We start from the raw sequence: 19,694 nt of genomic DNA on the forward strand, positions 1-19,694 counted from the left end.
TTTAATGAATGGTGCATGGTTTCATCATTGAAAGGTAGGGGGCCACTGTGAATGCAAGAGCTGTTTATTAATATTTTATTGATGACAAACAGGTTTAAAACAAACTGAGACAAAATCAAAAGAGTAACACCGTGCTAGCACTGATGTCTGGATTTATAAAACTCAGAGTAACTGCTACAAAGGAAAAAAAACAGCACGAAGCAGAGGCAGGCATTCCCATCAGTGAAATAAAGGGGGGAAGGGAGAGGAGGGGTTACATTACTCAATGGATTGCATTGCACAGAGGGTTACAGCTTAAACCTATCTGAAAAGTCTATGCAGCTACGCAGCCTACAGAAGGAAAAAAAAATTAAAAAAGCCCTTCGGCAATGTTAATAAATAAAACAGTCCATCTCACAAGGAAGGAAGGTGGCCTGTGTCTCCATTCTTTCACATTTTAGAAGTCTAAACGCTGGAGGCTTTTTATGAGAAAAGAATGGTTTTCATTTCTGGAAAATTTGAGTTTATTTTGCAGTTCTTGAACCACGTTCACTGCAGGACTGAACACAAATGCTGAACACCTGTTCCATTCTATGTGCACACTACTCACGTTTGTGGGTATGCTACACCAGGTCTGTGCTGGGGAAGAGACACTCCTGAAAACTACAGCAAATACAGGTGATGAAAGCGGGTCAACACTCTACAGAAAGGACAGTGATGAAAGGGCTTTCCCCCCAGATACAAAAAGTGGGTTTTACATCGCTTAAGTACATTCATATGAGAGGTATTTCGAGTTCCCCCCCAAAAAAAGACTAGAAACACTTGGAGCCCTTTGATAGAACGCTAACTTAATTCAAACCTTACAAACACCGAGGTTAGAATCGCTCTGCTCATCTCTGCCTGCTGGGAGGCAGAGGTTTGCAGTTTGGGATCCGATAAAAATGGGTCTGTAGGAATTTTGATTCTCTGCGCCGTTTCTAAAAAGGTTTAGACACAAATAAAATGCTCCCAGTGTTCCCATATGACTTATTTAAGATATGGGTACAACTTAGAAATTGGATGGCTTCTCTTATGTGCTGTTCTCAGTTCTGACTTCCAGCTATTTCTTCAGCCAGCACCGATGGCACAGCTGGGTGCACTACCTGAAAAAGCAGCTCCGGGTTTGTTCTGCAACACCTGAACCTCTCGGCTATCTGCGTTAATCACCGAAGAAGCCACACAAAAGCCTACCCCATTATCTCTAATTATACCCATCCATCAGAGGCCACCTTCCAACAACTGCCTGCTTTGTCCATTTCTCCAACCTGCTTCGGTAACATTGTAGTCTTTACTTCAAAACCAATATAATCCCCAGTTTCCACTACTTCTTCCCCCCAGCTGAGGGAGCAGTAAAGCAGGCCTGTTAGCATCCTTTCCTCCAGGGCCGAAGGGCACAGGAACCCATCCCCTTTCAAGCGCAAAGTTCATCTTAGAGAAAGGCTTGTTTTTCACAGAGTAGAGTCCAGACAGTAGCCAATTAAAGCATACAGAAAACACTTTGAAACCCTCCTCCTGCTCGAGCGCGCAGGCTCCTTCCACTCTAACTGCTATCCGATGTAGGAAGAAGAGGCTGATTGCTGCAACTTTAAATCACACTGAAAGTTCTCAAGGTTGGTGCTCTAATTTAGTTTTGTTTTACACTTTTTGTAAGCTTCTCAGAACAAGGATCTCCCAGGTCCACCACTAAGAATTCAGAGACAAACTTCTAAAAATTCAGTGCTCCTTTGAAAGAATCTCTTTAAAACCACCTTGTCACGAAAGACCCATTCAGAATGTGGGCAGCACGATGACACTAGGATTTCAGAGCCAGCGCTGGACAACAAAACCTCCATCTCAGAGTTGAGCATCAGCTACGTTCCACTGGATTTCTGCTTGGCCTGCTGTCAACTTAGGAACTCTCTCTCAGATACTCTGCTTCTAAAATGTAAACAGTTACTGCTAAAATATAGTACCCCTTGAAAATGAGAACAACTCTGAGATGAGGGTTTTCCTCTCCCCATCTGCTCTGAAAAGTAATGCCCTGCTCGCAAAGAGAAGTATGGAATGAAGTGAAACCTGCTTAAGGCCCTTCTCTCGAGCTTCTTGGACTGGGGGAGCAGGGACTCGGCTGACCACTCATTGCAGGGTGAGTTGCCTTCCCTGTGAGGCGCCAGCCAGTCCGTCGTTGCTCTCTCTCCTCTCCGGTCAGTCTCCTTGTCTCAGTGAGCTAGCAGTGGGCTCTCTCGCGCGCTCTCCTTTCTCTCTCTCTCTCTCTCTCCTCTCCGTTGGTTGGTTTCTTTCTCCTGTTGCTCTCACACAGTGGTGCTTCAGTTTTAGCAGTGGAAAACAGGTATCCATTTTATTTTATTTTTTTTATTACCCAGAATAAAATGCTGATGAACTAAGCTCCACACAAGCTTAGCTCTTCTTCCTCAACCTGAAAGCGAGAAAACAAAACCAGAGTTGTATTACAGCTGTCACGAGAAAAACAGTTCTCAAGAGCTCATATCAGGGAGGAGAAGCAGAGGGGTGACCTCAGTGCTTACACTCTAATACTGTGACAGTCCCGTCACTCCGCCATGTTGATACGCGCGTTCCCCCTGGTAGGTGGAGTCCTGTGACAGCGCCACGTCAATCTGAGACTTAAACTCATCACCAAGGTAACTGTCCTGGAAATGAGAGCGTGTGTTAAGCAGCATCAAGCTCCAGTGGTACCTTATGGAGCAGCCAACGTTAAAGAAAAAACAAGTTTCTGTTTTGTCTCTGCTTTTAAAGTTGACCCCCAGTTTGCTGCAGAATTGCTATAAAGCTTTCAGCAGTACAAGGCAGCTGAAAGGGCAGAGGTTGAACGTTAGGGTTCAAGGTGAAGTTGGTATCTGCAGCTCAATTCTTTTGGTCAAGTACACTTTTGAAGCCCACCATGTAGAGGGTAAGAAATGCTGCAGCCAAATTAACTGAAGATGTTTTAGTTTCTACTTTCCTCAATTCTAAGAAACAGAGATGTGCACACAGAAACAGAATACTGATATAAAACCCAGGAAAAAGGGCAGACCGTGCATCACTCTGCTTACCTGTGATAATTCTGGTTGGGAGAGCCCAGGCTGACTCATCTGAGATGGCTGACTCATGGAGATATACCCCTGAGTCAGTGGACCCTGGGAGAAAGGCTGGGACACCACGTCTTGGCTCGCCTGGCTATTGGGAAGGTTTGACTGACTCGTTCCAGGAATCCCAAAACGATTTTTCTGGCGCCCACCACGACCAGTCTTCCCTTTGGGTGCCCCACGTCCTGGAAAAGCATTTATCCAAACCAACAGTGAGAAGCTTTACAAGTGTGTGAGAATCAGATGCTCCTACAAAGACTTGATGAACTCACTTCAGGCAACGCTTCACATTGTACTCAATGCAGTAGGTGCAAAGAAATACAACAAGCTTACTCTCATCAGCACTGAAAACATTATCCCACATCAGACCCACACCGTGGCTTTGGCACTGTCCCTCCCTGGTCCCATACCTGCAGCTGGGCCGTTGGCCTGCCCGAAGTACCCTGGTGGTGGCATTGGGGGCATCACAAGGTTGAAGGGGATGGGAATGTTCATAGCAGTGACGTGGCTGGGGCCTGCACTGATCATCCCGATCTGGTCGTGGGTTTGGAAGTACATGTTGGATGGGCGCCCTGGGGAGGGGGAAAGTCACAGTTATTTCAAGCATCCTGAATATTCTGAAATTCATATTCCTGCTTTTAAAGGTAACAGGAGGACTTTAAGCAGAAAAAATATAATCAGAAACCAGAAGCTGAAAGGACAAGCCTATCACTGCCAAGAATCTCTGGGACTCTATCCCACACTCCCAAGTCTCAAAGAGACATAATATGGTCACCTCATCCAATCACCCTTCTATAGTGCCGTTCACAAATCCTACAACACTGACACACACCCCTCACTCTTCATCTGCTCTTCAGACACGGAGTTACACCACAGAGGTTACTGCAACATTAGGGACAGCAAAATCCCCCCTTAAGTATTCAGACATCACAAGCATTTTTCAGTTTTTAACCCCCACATTTTTCTGTTTTCAGGCATTTAAACATTTGCAGTCTGTAACCCCAGAGATTAACTAAAGAAAACTGGTGAATGGTGTTAATGCTAACAGCTTCTTTACCTTGACTGCTCCGGTCATAGACGGATCCTGGAATAATAGCTTCACGTGCATCATACATGGCAGTGGTCATGAAGCGGGCGCCCTGAAAGCATTGGAGGAGTTGGACAAAGCTTTAGCATTGAGCTGTGCACTGCAACCCGACTGTAAGGCGAGTAAAAACTCAGCAAAACCATCACAGATACTGTTTCTAATACAAGAAAAACATCCAGCCATCATCTCAACCACATGTTGACAATTTTTAACAGAACTGTACATAAAAACCTTAAAGAACACTGTATAGATTTAGCAAGCTCATCATACAAAAATAATTACATGATGTTTCATGCACCTCAAAAGTTACCCCATGTAGAATTTTGCAGTGAATAAAGACGAACTGCTTCACTTAGAAACTGCAGTTTACTTTGCCAGAGCCCATTTACTAGGCAACAAAAGTGAAAAGATACAGGTGTGTGAGGGCATGTGGGTGTCCGTTTATTCCATCCATTTATGGCTATCAATGCCCAGTTACTTCATGCCGCAGACATCTGAGAAACAGGAAAGACCAACTTACTGGGTTGATGGTATTGACAAGTTTTCGGGGCTTGCTGAATTGCATGAGGCTCTCCCGGAGGTTATTCAGTGGTCCCTCCACCAAAACCTTCTGCTCCTTGTAGTAATTCAGCAGGTGATTCCAAAGTGGTTGTTTAGACAGAGCTTTTGGGTTCCCAACAATAATTACTCCATACCTATGGAAGAGCAAACAATGAAACTAAGATCAGCTTACAAGACAGGACAAGTTACACAGTAGTGCTGGAACAGCAGCAAATGAAGGAACTCCAGAGAAGCCTGTGACAGTAGGTATAGGAGACCCTGACCCAACTTTCCTGTATACAGCAAACGATTTCTGTACACTTGGAAACTTGTGATTCCTGAGAAACTGCCCACGGCAATCTCCTTCCTTCTGCAGGGTTGTCAAACATGTCACTATGCTCACCAGCCACATTACATTATTGTAGAACTTAACAGATACCAAGGGAAGCCAACCAGCACATCACTAACTTCTCAGTAGCTTCCCTTCTTAACAACCAAACTCATTCTAAGAAAAGAAAAACTGTAACAATGGCTTCTGAGACAGAAAGGAGTGAGTGAAGGGAAGACTACGTCTGTCCTGCAGACAAAGGGGAAGAGCATGCTGGATTCTACAGTCTCCCAAAACAAAACAGTAACGCTGACTGATTTAAGATTGCTCCTGTAAAGTTGAATCATTTCTATATTCCCTTCAAGGCTCCCTTAAACCAGGCAGAGGAACAGGCTTACCACCCACAGAATGCAGCTCTTAGTAGCTTGTCTCTAAAACAGAAGATCTGTCCAATTTTACTTTACCTTGCTCTTGTAAGAGCCACATTAAGACGTCTGGGGTCATTCAGAAATCCTATCCCTTGGTGTTCGTTGGCCCTCACACAAGACAGGATAATAAAGTCCTTCTCTCGTCCTTGGAAGGCATCCACGCTTGCAATTTCTACTTCCTAACACAGAGGAAAACACGTAAATCACGGAAGCACATAATGGTTGTACTACCAACAGGTATTACAAAACATACTGGCTGCACACTAACAGTTCCATCATTTGGGAAAAGTGTTATTTTTGTCATGCCAGATGATCTAATAATTCCACTGCCCACTAAAGAGCTTCCCTAAGGGAGAAAGAGTCTCAGTTTAAGACAAATAACTTTTATGTTCATGTGCTTTATGGTTCTTGCATTTCCCCCCTACAACTGGCACCTGCTACAGAAAGCAGCCCTTCTCCAGGTACACTGCCAGAACAGATTTGGCTATCCCAAAACCTCATAGCAATACAGCTGCAGATCAGTACTGCTGCTCCCAGCTACTGAGAAGCCTGAATCAGAGGGACAGATCATTCCTGGCAGGAGCAGAAGTATTTCCACCAAGTTTTCCTTCAGTGAAAACACTGCCCAAGCTTTCAATTATTGCAAAAGAGACTATTAAACATCTAACCAGCTTGTTTGTAGCAACACCTTTTAGTGTTTGGTGGAGGAGGTCCACTCAGAGGACACACTCCTAAGCAAACAAGTGATTGAACATCAGGATTTATGGTGTTCAACTTCCTGCGAGTCTTCCGGCTTGAGATATTTTTCCACAGCTGAAGCACTGCTGACCTTTCCCTTTTGTGTCTCAATGAGCCCTCAGAGGATGGACTCATCGAAGCTCTCCTTTCAACAGAACCTCACTGGGCTTTCTCCATTATTTGGCAAATTGTTCTCCTGAAACTCACTGGCATTTGCTAACTCCTGTCCTGCGTTACCTTCCCTTGAACTACTTTACCTGAGGTCAACTAAAATGCTCAGAAGTTACTAAACAAATTTGGTCCGAGAAGCCAGACCAAAAGTGAAAACATTTGAGTTTCACAGCGTCTGCCTTTTTTATCTTCTCAGCTTCTTTCTATCTTCAAAGGTTCTCTTGTTTCTGCAATGACTCCATACCTGGTAAAGTTTTGTATGCAAGGAACCACTGAACTGCATGTACTGCACCAGATAGGATCGTTGGCCTTCATAAGGAGTAATAATGCCAATCTGATCAGGTTTGGCACCAGCTTTCAAAAGCTTTGTAGTTATCTTCTCCACATTGGCAGCTTCCGTTCTATGGAAAAAAAAGATTCATTTAAGTAAATTACAGCATTAGATCTAAACATTTTCAGTGAATGGGGGTAGATAACCTGAACACGTGTGCTGTGCCTTCTTTCACAAAGGCTACTTCAGAAAGAGATCATTTTTACACCACAGCACTCTGTCACTCAAATTAGTTCATCTAAAGTTCTGCAAGAACATTCACTGCTATCACCTCCTGGCTACAAACAGATGCTCTCAGCCAAAAATTAACACCTCAGAAAGAGATCACAACAACACAAATTTATCCTGAAATCTACCTCTGCCTTTTCAGTACTGCACAACTAGACTTCCTGGAGTAGCAGAATTTAGGACAGCCACCACTCTTCTGAAATGCACTTCTCAGAGTTAAATGTACGCTTGTACTTCGAGTGAGACCATGAGAAGTGTTCCAGCCTGCTGTACAAACAGATCCTTCAGTTCTTTTATCTTAGAGTTTTAAATATAGAACGTTTTTTAATGCCAATTGCCCTGTCAGCCAATGATTGTGCCATTTGTTTGTGCACAGTCTGCCTCGCTGCATTCAGCGCTTCTGCACACACAGTTCACGAAGCAGACAGGTTAAAAATATCACAGCAGATATGTTCTGTAAGTTGGTCTGGTTCTTCCTTCCAGGCACAAAAACAAATGCATGTAAAGCAAAGGAGCAAAGTATTAGAAGCTCACTCACTGAAAAAGTTTGGATGTGCTGAACAAAGGAATAGGAAAAAAAAATGAAATTCCCAGCTCTCCACTGCTCTCTTGTGCTACCTTCTCCTCTTTCAACATCTACCCATTAGGACTTTGTTTCAGGACCTACTAGAATTCAAGCTTTGAAATGGGAATCAACCAGCACTTCCTGGGTGCAAAATGCAGTCATTTTGCTTCTGTTTTGAATTTATCCCTCTTATATAAGGCACTTAGTTGTCTCACACTCCTTATACTATCAGTATTTCTATGTAAATCTCAGTATTGATTTTTACCTGTTCAAATAAGAGGTGCCTGAGCTGGCGATTTCTTCCTGTCCTTGTGTAACATAGAAAAACATTGGCTTATCTGGCTGTGGCCACTGGAAGTCAAACCCTTTCTTCACACGGTCAGCTGAAGAGCACAAAAGTAATAAAGTTAGTACTGCTTTACTAAACAAGCACTTTCACAGCAATTCCTCAAAGACTCAAAGCCATCAGTGTGGTGGGAGTTCCCTTTCTAATTGAATAAAAAAAACTCATCTAGACTAAAGAATTTTTCCTTCTATCTTTAATGAAGTGAAAAGAAAGGAATTTGCAGGAAATGCCATTCTTACTCACCTGCAGTGACACCATTCTGGAGCGAACCCTCATAGAAGATGTTGGATGGGAAAGCACTCAGGGCAGGGTGCATGCGGTACTGCACCTGCAGGCGGATGGGGCGAATCCCCAGCACCACCAGCCTCTCAAACAGGGACTGAGACAGGCCTGCCTTGGCAGCTTTCTTACACATCACAACAGGACCAAGCTGGCAGTGGTCACCTACAAGAATAAGCTGTGGAAAAGAAAAATTCACCACTGATGACAGTGCAGATACCCAAGTCTGAATTTTTGGCCTAAACTACTACTTCGCCTATTTATAAATCATACTTTAAAGGAAATCCAGTGGCTCCTACCTGCTTTGCTCCCAGCACAACTGGCACCATGCACTCTGGCTCAGTGGCCTGGGTGCTTTCATCAATCAAAATGGAGCGGAACTGCATTTTTGCAAGCCTTGGATCACCAGCTCCCACACATGTGCAACAGATCACATCTGCATTCTGAGACAGAAACACAACCAAAATCAATCAAGTAGGATAGACAACACTTTCATACAGAAGGTCACTGAATACCATTCCAGGAATCTCGCCCGAAGTTAAACTGTATTCTGATATCTGCCAACAAATTGCAACTAAGCTTCCAGTGGGAGAAGGCAGTAGCAGAACTACTGTATCTGATGGAACTTTACCATGAGCAATTCACGCTCTGCTGTTCGTTTCAGGGCACGGTAGCGTTTCTCATCAGCAGATGACAGTTCTCCAGTTTCATCTTTAAGCTGTTGCAGCTTCTGAAGCTCTGGCATGCTGCAAAAATGGAATTTTGCATTATAATCTAATTAACAACAACTCCAGCTCACAGTGAAGCTCTTCACATATTGCCACAGAAACAAGAAAACGTATTTGCAAAACTAAAAATGACTTATATACAGAGCAAAATATATACCATCATTGTCAGAGTTGTTAAAACAACTGTGTCCAGCACCTGAAGTTTGGGTTTTTTGGGGTGTCTTCCCCTCTCCCTCACCCACTCCTTACCTATCCATGTTTCTGATCTGGTTATGCAGTGCCAAGAAGGATACAGGTGAGTCAATTGCCTCACGGCTTTTAGCACACAGCCGAACCACTTTCAGACCAGTCTGATGGATCTTCTCTGTCAACTGATCTACAGCAATGTTACTTGGAGCACAAACTAACACAGGCCTTGGGGGAAAAAAAAGGCAAAAAAGTCTCAGTGAACTATTAACTTCTTCCTGCAACAGTGTGTTAATATACATGCTCCCTAAAAATAAGCTACTGATGAGTATCTTCTGATTTAAGCTCAGATCTTCACAGAATAATACATTTCTAGAAAATCTTCCCAGTTCAAGGATACAGACTGCTTAAGTGTTAAAATGTGAGCTGATTGTCTGGATCAATAATGAGGTAATCTCGTGCATAAAGATTCAGAGAAGTTCTTACCCATTGCCCTGTCTAGCCAGATGATAGACAATGGTAGCTGATGTCACTGTTTTTCCAGTACCAGGGGGACCCTGGATAAGGCTCAGAGGACGCTGCAGGACGGTCTTCACAGCATAAACCTATGGAATTATTTTAATGCTATTCAGTATTCCTTGCACAGGAAATTACAAAGTCGTTCAACCTTCAATCACAAATCCTTTATCATATTCTTTGCATGTAGAAAAAAGGAACGTGAGGTTACCTGAGAATGGTTGAGATCAGGAAGTCCTTGTGCTGTAAAACGCTTTGGCAACTGGCATTTAATAATTACATCTTCCACCTCATGGCCTAACAGTTTGTGATAGATGTATCCTGACACCGAAGTCTCATCCACAGCAAATGTTTTTAAAGCACTCTGCATTCTGAAATGTACAAAGGACAAAAAAATAGAACAGAATCAGGATCACCTCAGATGAAATTATGCACAAGAGTACAACAGAAGTTAATCAGCCATCAGACAAATTAAAACATATCTTTTGGAAAAAAGACAATGCAAAGCATCTAATAACAGAATTAAGAGACCAAACATTAGACTTCCAGAACTTGGATCTTTGTTTCCCCAGTGTGAATTCTACAAAGTATAACCACAAACCCGCAGTGGAACTGGACTCTGACAGTTTGCAGTGGAAGTTTTAGGTGCAAGATCTGAATAAAAGCTGTACTTAGTACCTCTGTTTCAGGACAAACTCCTATCTTACAACATGCACTACAGACACATCTCAAGCCCACAGACCCCACAGCTGATTCAGTTTCCTTGAAATTTCAGTTTGTCAAAGTGACTCAAAGTTGAGAAGAGCAAATAAGAACACAGAGCACTTCATGACTGTATTAACAAACAAACTCTTAAATCCCAAATGCTACTACACTTGAGGTTAATTTTCCCACTTGGATTCACAGGTTACATGAATGTATTTCCAAAGTCCCTGAACATGCTTTCAAAGCTAGAAACACTGACAGCTTGGAATTCATCTGAACGTTACCACCTCTAACAACAATTAGAGCTGCTGCTCTGTGAAGCAGGTGTCACGTTCATGAACTTGATGCATTCAGTACACTCCCTCTGATTGCTAGCATAATGAAACAATGCATCATCTCTTGTTCAAAAATCCCACTGAAATTAGAAGAAAAAATATACACCTACTGAACTCATTATCTGCTGAGTTTAAGTGCTTTCTCAATACCTGTCAAACGAAGTAGACTTCCACACAAAATCCACTTGGAAGTTATGAGTAACCTCCACAGGGGCTCCAACGCTGCTCCTCAGCTCGATGGCAATCTCATCACCATAATCTGTAGAACCTCGTTAAGTAGTAATCTATAGCAAACGTTTGAATTTTATTTTCCCCGATTTTGATTTATTAAGTAGACGCCCACTAATTACAATGGTTTCAAAATTACTTCTGCACACAATTTAGGAGTTCTTCAGAGATAATTTAACCATTCATTAAGCCTCATCTTAAGGCTCTTTAAGTAAAGGATACTATCAGGAACTTTGATAACATGGCCAATTCCTTTCCACAAAGGGGCCAGGTCTCCTTTATACCTCAAGCAGATCTCATCTCCTTGCATAAGACGCATATCTACAAAGGAAAGAGAAAATCTCAGAACATTTACAACCACCACCCCACAATGCAGAAAAACCTACAGGACTATCATATCCCAGGCCAGATCATTACAGTTCTTTAAATGCTGATGTTATTCACCAGGTACAAAAACCAGACAAAACGTGCAGCTGAGCTGTCATTACCTGAATCAGTCTTTGGAAGAGTGAAATAAGCAATTCTTTTCTTATTCAAGCCCAGGTCCCATCTGACTGTGATGTTATCTTGGGTCTAACAATAAAGAAAGAGCATATATTATGTTCTTAAAAAGCTGTTTACCAACTACCACAATCCTCACAGTCCTAAACTTCAAAACAGTGGAGAAATACAAAACTTGCTGTTCCAGTGTCACCAAACAAACATCTATGTTTATTATTATGGACTGTATTCACACCACCTGTAGAAGTTAACTCTGTTTCAAAGACAGTGCATTTAGTTAATGAGAAATGTATTGTCATCACCACCTGTCTTAGTCTTCTAAAAAACCCTTAAGTGTCCCCAACATATTATAAGCTTGACTGGAAAGTGACTGATACAAAGGTAAGTGAATGGGGAAAAGAATTTAACAGAAGGTGGTCATGAAGCAGTTCTGACAAAGAATACAATTCCAGGAGAGACAGACTTTGAATTCAGAAGAGATGGAAGACCTTAACCAATGTTTCAAAGTTTTCCCTGTGATCGCACATTAATACTACTGTTAATTACTATCATGCCTTTATTACAGTAATATTACATTTATTTCATTTTAGTTTTTCCTTCTATTCTACTAAGTGAGAGAACTGGTCAGAATTCCCCCCCCAAACAGGCATTTTTCAAGCAGATTACCTGAGACTCCTTAAGCTTCTTGTCATAGTCTGCCTCAAGCTTGACTAGAGGACCAAATATATTTTGGTATTGATAAGCATCTTCATATCTAAGCAGGACATGCTGTGGCTCTTCGTCAACACCAGGCTTTTCTAAGTCCTCAAGAGTTGCAGATGGATTTTCCTAGAATTTAACACACAATAGTGTTGTTTCAAAGTTTTAAGCACAAGTGACAAGAAACTGCTAAAACCATGCTGAGATATTATGTCATGCTCACCTACATGCAGCCAAGTTTGTTCTGCATTAACAGACATACAGAAAAAGCTCTCAAAAAGCAGTGACTGACTACAGAGTGACAGAACCTAAAGATGAAGCTTTCCTACTTTAACAGGTGATTTCTCTACTCAATTCCCAGTTGTGTTGCTTGTCAAAAGGGAAAGGTTTGAACCTCACGTATATTAGGTTACGTTTCCTGCCTTACACTGTTGCTAAAACAGCCTTGTCCCTCCTTTTTAAGGCACAAAACCAGCACTAAGTAAAACATAATTGGTATTTGAAAAGTGGGAAATACCTTCCAAAGTTCTTCCAGTTTGTTAATCTGCTGAGCTGTAATCTGACGTGCTCTCAGCTGTTCCTGCTCAGATGGAATCTTTACCAGCCACGAAAGGAAACAGCGATCTTGGATAAGAGGCTGCCACTGTGAACTGTCCCAATTAATATCCTTTAAACTGCTCTGACTTGCACATGGCTGCCTGCACAACCAAAATATTGAGAAAAATTATTAAACAACTGTAAGGGAATCTACCAAACTATAAGAACATGTTTAACACATTCTTCAAACGCGCCAAGCATCTTGGTTAAAGGAAGAAAGCCAACACCAGTAGCCTGCTGAGCCAATTCATCAGTTCCTGCACTTGGTATTTCAACATTGCAGAGGCAAGGTATCCTAATCAGAATTTCTCCCATATTTCTAGAACTGAAAAAAACCTCAGCATCTAAAATACTAAATGTGACACAGGGATAAAAAGGAGACCAGAGTATAAAACGTTCAGATACCAAGTGAAAGCAGAGGGTTGCCATTTAGAAATCCAGTTGTGCAATACTTCACACAAACACTGTAATAAATTCTCTCACCTGCACAGCAAAACAACCACAGAGTCTGCCTTAGCTGGAATAAAGCCAAGGAGAAACACATTACGACATCCGCAGTTGTAACATTCCAGGACAGTCTCTCCTAGAGGTCCATCTTTATGGAGAGTCACCTCTTTGCACTTTGCTCTCACCAGGTGATTAACAATGTGGCTGAAACCAGAGAGGATGCATATTAATAAGCAGTCAATATGAAAACCAGATTTAGTCCTAACTTTATGTAACATAGCAACTCAGTCATTATTAAGAGATAAACAAAAACCTATTCATATTCTGGCAGACGTTAATAATTCCTTGCTCTTTTCATGCAGGCCAAGATGACTGCTAACAGTTTCAGTGTTTTTCCAATGCATGAATACTTCAAAATGAATGTGAAAGAAGGGGCAATGTATAAGAAATTTATTGCTGTTTGGAAGCAGCTTCCTGAAGCTCCACAGATCACAGCATCTGTTACACTGTTCTGCAAGAGCACAGGGGGAAGAAGCAGTGAGCTCATGCCACAAAAGTAATTCAAGTTTTGCTGAGATGGAGCTGTAAAAGCTCATAACAGGAAAATCTAGAGGTTGGAGGTTCACATTCGAGTCACGAGAATTCAATCACCGTGGAAAATATAAGTCACACCCATTATGCCATTTCAAAACAAACACTAAAGCAAGTCTGCCCATCTCATTTCCATCATTTAATCATTTACCTGCCAGATGTATTTCCACGCCCATTACAGAACCACTTTTTGCTGGTGTTGCAGTAAACCACACAGGCAGGGTCATGGATACCACAGTAACTGGAATTAAAATGAGATGAGGAAGCGATTGGGATATTATTTATAGGAAAATGCAAATACAAGATTTGAATTATCTAGAAATGTACAAAATAAGGGGAAGTGAAAATCAGGAATCATCAGAGTTGCTGGAAGTATCAAACACACGAGTTAAACTTCTGGTTTGAGGCAAGCTTTTTAACTATTTCCACCATTATCATTTCTAGGATGGCTTAACTCTGTAGCCCTTAGAAGAGAGGCACAAGACCTCAGCAAAGCAGCACTGTCAGAGCACACAGGACTCAGCAGAGGGCACTCCCTGCCCACCAGTAGGCAGCTGCCTCCAGGGAAGCTGCTCTCAAAATTCCAACCATCCTCTAAGTATGCACATCTCACTCAGTGCCCCCACCTTCTGGAAACAATCAACCCAATGCAAAGATCAGGCCTCACCTGCAAGCATGCACAGGAAGATCCTTTGTGTAGTAAGTATCTTCTTCATCTTCTTCAAAATTCAACTCTGCCAGAAGCTGGCTGGTTTTAGCGACGTTATCGTCCACTGCTCCGTTCTGCAGAATGCCATCAGGTCCATTAACCTGCAGGACAAGGTCAGTGCTTAGGTCATAATATCAAAACACGTTCAGAACAAAGCCAAGAATGGTAATCCCTACTTTGTTATGTAAAAACTTGTCTTTAATTCAGGAAAATCTCAGAAGAACAGACAATCGATGAGTTTGAAATACACACCACATCTATCAGAAATAATCATATATACATTGTACATAATTGATACTTGCTTCATTAGCTCCTACTTTACAGGAATATTGAAGTGTCAGTTCACAAATAGGAAAAATGAATCACAAAACTAAATTACTTTTCTGTGGATTATTTTTTTGTCTATCCACCAAACCAATCCTCCTCCCCAGAGACTCCAGAAGCACAACTTCACAACACAAAGACAACATGGAGCAGGGGACCAAGACCTATTCCAATGCATACCTAACTAAAAGCCAAAGTACAGCCAGAAATAACAGAAGCTGGTTCTCAGCAGACTGCCCAGCTCTCCAAGCAGCATCACTTGTTCAAGGTGTACTACCTGTATTACATGCAACCAAACACATACCTGTGTAATGCACCAGGTGTGACAATCACTACTGTATTACTCAAACATTGTTTTAGCCACCATACAATTTCCTTCAAAACAAAGAGGCTTCGTTAAGTTACCCAGGAAACACACAAACTCCATTCAAACTAACACAGCCCAAGTTCTCAGAGCAATGCCTTTCAGAGGCTGCATGGCTAACGCAGCACACACACACAGCACGTGTTCCCTCTTTGCACTGACACTACCTGCCAGAACCACCACGCTCTGCATCAGCACATTTGACACATCAAGTCCTAGTCCTGTTAAAAATAACTCCATTTTGGCAATACTTAGCACAGTGCTTTTACCACCAGGAAGGAGCACCAACAGGTGTGAATGTCACAAATCAGACTTCAGCAAGACTACAGCAGCCATTGTCCCTTGGGACTCCTCGGCTTCCAGTTCCATTCTGCCACAGCAACCACATCTCTGCAGACCGACAGTCATGGGGGGAGCTGCAGCAGCTCAACATTTAATAGCATCTTCATAGCTGTTCTAAAGCAAACATCAACTTTAAATATAGTGATATTAAAGAAAATATGAACACAGCTTATTAATCGATCTTAGAATAGATGGAGACTAATGGACAAGTTAACCCAAATTTCTTAGCAGCATGAAGAGAGGACACTCCCAGGGCAGGTGCTGTCAGCCTGCTCTGAAGAGGCCTCACATGCCATTACTGACAGTAGCTGACAAGCACCATCCGTTTTTTTTGGAAGCTCACATATAACTTGGGGCTGCTGAGCAAGCAGGGAGTGCAATTGCAGAGCCCTTTTTTAAGGCAGGAGCACAAGGAATGGCAGCACACACAGATCTCTCGTCCTACACCAGCAGAGCATTCAGGCCTGCAGTGATGTCAGCACGATGGCACCCATCTGTCAGCAGCAGGACCCGGCAGCCGGGCTGTGGCTCAGCAGGCACACAGGAAGGAAGTGGCCCAACTATTGTTCTAAACTCGCTGCCATGTCAGCCTGTGCGCGTGTTATTAAAATCTGGCAGCACCAGCTGTTGTGTAAGATTTTTTTTTTTTGGGGGGGGGGAGAATTCTCTATTTTAAATGTGTTGACTGAAACTTCTGGCACAGCAAGTTTAGCAGCCACACCAAGCAACCTGCACTGAGAGCTGCTGGTCCCTCCCCGGCTCCTCGCTGGCCTCCACGGTCCTGCTCAGCAGACAGCAGCAGAGCTTGGTGGAGCTGAGCTGCACTACAGCACAGCAGCTGACCCAATTAACACAGCAGCAAGCAGTGACCGCGCGGAGCCCCAGCCGGGTGACAGCAGCTTCCTCGCCGTGCTTCTGGCTGATGTGCCCACCCACACAGCAAGCCATCAACAGGCAACAGCCATCAGCACAGCTGCATTTTAAAGCAGTACGTGTCAGGCTGCAGCAAGAGAAACAACAACAGCTAGGCAAGGATTCTGCTGGGATCTTGCTACAAGACAGCTCTCAGCTGTGGCACTGCACCCCAGCACTGTGCAGCGCACACAGCACGGCCAGGCACACCGCCCCGGCTCAGGGAAGTTTTTCTCATGCTTCAGAAAGACACACACTTTTGGATTTGCATTGCTAACCATTTGTTGTCTGCAGAGACTCCACTAAAGCCGTGTAACATTCGCGGCGCCTTATAATCTGTTGTGCTTATTTGATCTCCCTTTGAAAACAAGGGAAGGTGCATCGCTGAGAGCATTCAGCCTCACAGCAGCACAGTCAGAGCTGTTTCACAACGGGGATCTGAGCAGTGTTTGCTAACACCGAGGACTGCAGGAAACCCCAACCCCAGCAGCAGGGCTGGCCGTGCCCACACTCAGGGCACCACCAAGTGGGCTCCCAGCACCAGGCATGGGAGAAACGTGCTGCCTCCTCCCACCAGAACCGAGTCCTGGCCCGAGGGAGCAGGGAAACGCTGCGGATACGATCAGAATTTATCTTAATACAAATCAAATATGCTAATTAGTTTGCCTAATCATCAGAAAACTGTATTTCCATTGTTTACAGAAAACAGGAGGCGTTGCTCCTGCACTGCTTAACCTCTGCCTGCCTTTTGTCACTCAGACACTAATCCGTGGTAACAGCATCCTCTTAAACTATTAGTTAAGTATATGCTGAGAAACAAAGCTTTCAGAGCCAGGCTCAAAGAACGTTTTCTGAAGAAATGAGGGGCTTTGCACTGCCCAACTCATCTCATTTCAATCCACAGGGCACTAAAAAGGTATCAGAAAACAGAACAGGAATAAAAATAATATCCCTTCGATGTTTATCAGCATGAAATATTGTTTATTCAAACTTTCTTCACAATCACAGTAAAAATTTAAACCAGGCAAAAACGTATGCAACCTGCGAGACTTAAATTTAGACACACTCCTGCCAAAGGGCATTAACAAGCTCACATTATCTACCCAAGGTAGCAAAACCTCCCTGAGAATCTTTCAAATGGTCTATTTCTGATCTGAGTGCTGATGAGAACACTGGAAGGCAGAGCTCCAAACAGAGCACAGGTGCTGGGTTTCGCTGAGCTCCAACATCACCGTGCTCCCAAATCCTCACTGGAACAACAGCCTCCCCTATCCCAAATTTACACAGCGTGGGGACAACTGCAAAACCCAGCACTGAAATAAAAGCGCACAGCCATTACAAACATCCTCTGCTTCCTGCCTGCCAGGACGGATGCTTACAGACACACTCATACCTGGATGCGCTCTCCAGATTTTCCTTTTTCCCTTCTTACTTCAAAGGCTTTTCAAACATGTTTAGACAAAAAGAAAAAGCAAAACGAATTCTCTTCCCTTGCCTTTTACACTCTCAGACTCATTCTGGGGCGGTTTTTCTTCCTCTTCTGTCCAAACACTCTTTTCTGAGAGTTCTGGAATGATCACAACCATCAGAGCTTTAAAAACCATGATTCTACCCCAAAAGCTTTCTCAAATAACACATGCACTAACTACAAACAGACTACTTAACAACTGCAATTCAAACAGGAAAAAGGCTTGTTTTGTCCAACAGAACTCAAGAGCAACAAGTAAACACACAATAAAGCAATCAGCCCACAGGAGCTCAGCTCTAAATCCACCTTATGAACACTGACTGGAGTGAATCCCAGCACAGCTCTGTGCCTGGGCCGAGCACTGAGGCAGCACAATTCCACCTGCACTGCACACCTGAAGCTGCCTTTCACTCACTGCTCTAAGTTTGCTCATTTCCGTGTCATTTAGAGACTCCAAGAGATCAGTCTTGGAAAATAAAGTTAAAAAGAAAACTGAATCCCCTCTGACTGTTTTTGGTGCACGATGAAGAGCTTTTACCGGCAGCATTTCAGCTCCTCCAAACACACATCCTGGAACGCAGACAATCTACAAACATTTAATTGTTAACACCGGGACTACTTAACAATTTATAACAATATAATGGAACTCAACAATATATTCCAAGATATACAAGAGCGGCTCAACTTTTAACAGAGCACAAAACAGCCTCTCAGGTGTGGCTTTCAGGCTTCTTTTCTCCTGCTACAGACAGTCAAGAAGCAGCGCAAGGACAAGCAGCATTTCCTTTTAGAACACTTCTTAGTTTCTGGCCGCACGGCCCCAGTTCCCTCTTTTCTTTCACTTCTGCGAACTGTTAAAGCAGAAACGCGGCCCTCATCGGGCGGCGTTAGGAATTTCTCCCATCTCTCAGCCTCGAGGTGCTCCGCACGCCAACCGCAGGCGCTACGGGCTGTCAGTGCCCTACAGCCCCAAACAAAGCCGCCCCGGCAACCCCGCAAAGAGAAAAAGGCCCTGTCGGAAAGGAGCGCTGCTTTCCGTCGGAAAGAAATTCAGCTCCGTTTTCACAGCGCTCAACTCCTCGCAACCGAAGAGAACGCGGAGGCGCATTCGTTTTCAAACAAGAAAACGAACCGAAATCCTCCCATCCCGGCAGCGCTCCTCGCTCCGTATCGCGACTATCGGGACAGCACGGCGATATCGCGACTATCGCGACAGCCCCCGTTCCCGCAGGCCCCGCCGCCCGCCCAGCGCTTCCCCTCTCGCCCCGCTCCCGCCCGCCCCTTCCGCGCTCCCCCCGGTGGCGGCGGCGCCGCCTCACCCCGCCCCGCCCCCCCCCCCCCCCCCCCCCCCCCGCGGCGCCCCCGGCGCGGCCTCACCTGGGCCTCGATGGGGCCTGCAGGGCCCTGCCCCGCTCCCGGAGCGCCCTGGGCCTGGCCGGGCCCCGCCTGCCCCGCTCCGGGCGGGGTTTGGGTCTGGCTGGGGAGAGTGAAGTCGGTGAACTCGAACTCGGAGCCCTGCGTGTCGGCGCCGAGCAGCTCGGCCTCCTCCGTGTCCAGGAAGGTGAGGGTCTGCGAGCTGGGGCCGTACGCCTCCACGCTCATGGCGGCGGCGGTGAGAAGAGAAGCGGCGCTTCCGCGCGCCCGCCCCCCCGCCTCGGCCGGGCCGCGCCTCACGGAGCCCGGGCGCCGCGCTACGCCAGCGGCGGGATCCGCCGCGCGCACCAGGCCGCGCCCCCGAGAACCGGCCGCCGACGAGACCCCCGCCGCCCCGCTCGGGCGGCCCCGAACGCGGCCGAACCGACGGCGGAAGGAGCCGGAGTCAAAGGACGGGACCGAGAGCCCCGAGGCGCCGCGAGAGGAACCGTCCGGCCGCCGCGCGCCAGGCCAGCAGCGGTGACGC

At 44.7% G+C, this 19,694-nt stretch overlaps 2 protein-coding genes across 3 annotated transcripts in view; one reads left to right on the plus strand and one right to left on the minus strand.

The window, feature by feature from the left end:
- Positions 1-46: 46 nt before the first annotated feature.
- UPF1 (UPF1 RNA helicase and ATPase) lies at positions 47-19,527 on the minus strand. 2 transcript variants are annotated; one of them, XM_031604071.2, is made up of 24 exons: positions 19,172-19,527; positions 14,343-14,485; positions 13,827-13,916; positions 13,121-13,288; positions 12,558-12,738; positions 12,008-12,169; positions 11,329-11,413; positions 11,063-11,161; positions 10,763-10,871; positions 9,784-9,943; positions 9,543-9,661; positions 9,120-9,284; positions 8,774-8,888; positions 8,442-8,585; positions 8,107-8,320; positions 7,783-7,900; positions 6,638-6,794; positions 5,521-5,663; positions 4,709-4,883; positions 4,159-4,240; positions 3,512-3,673; positions 3,069-3,286; positions 2,544-2,666; positions 47-2,434 (listed from the first exon to the last, which is right to left on the minus strand). In XM_031604071.2, exons 1-23 carry the CDS (start codon positions 19,394-19,396, stop codon positions 2,547-2,549), a joined length of 3,354 nt encoding a protein of 1,117 aa, XP_031459931.1. In that variant the 5' UTR covers positions 19,397-19,527; the 3' UTR covers positions 47-2,434; positions 2,544-2,546. The 2 variants fall into 2 exon arrangements, with proteins under 2 accessions (XP_031459931.1, XP_031459932.1); XM_031604072.2 differs by having other exon boundaries at positions 10,763-10,880.
- Positions 19,224-19,694, plus strand: part of COMP (cartilage oligomeric matrix protein) — a 34,853-nt gene continuing 34,382 nt past the window's right edge. The window contains exon 1 of the mRNA XM_090125970.1: positions 19,224-19,355. The gene's annotated coding sequence lies outside the window, so the exon portion shown is untranslated. The remainder of the gene's footprint in view (positions 19,356-19,694) is intronic.

Source organism: Phasianus colchicus, chromosome 28 (assembly GCF_987193195.1).
Source record: "Phasianus colchicus chromosome 28, bPhaCol1.hap1.1, whole genome shotgun sequence".
Taxonomy (NCBI): Eukaryota; Metazoa; Chordata; class Aves; order Galliformes; family Phasianidae; genus Phasianus; species Phasianus colchicus.

Coding starts and splice junctions, on each gene's coding strand:
- UPF1 (XM_031604072.2), bottom strand. CDS start 19,396: ATGAGCGTGGAGGCGTACGGCCCCAGCTCGCAGACCCTCACCTTCCTG. Junction 8,586..8,773: donor CAGAGCGTGAATTGCTCATG/GTAAAGTTCCAT, acceptor TTTCTGTCTCAG/AATGCAGATGTGATCTGTTG. Junction 5,664..6,637: donor TGCATACAAAACTTTACCAG/GTATGGAGTCAT, acceptor CCTCTGTGTTAG/GAAGTAGAAATTGCAAGCGT.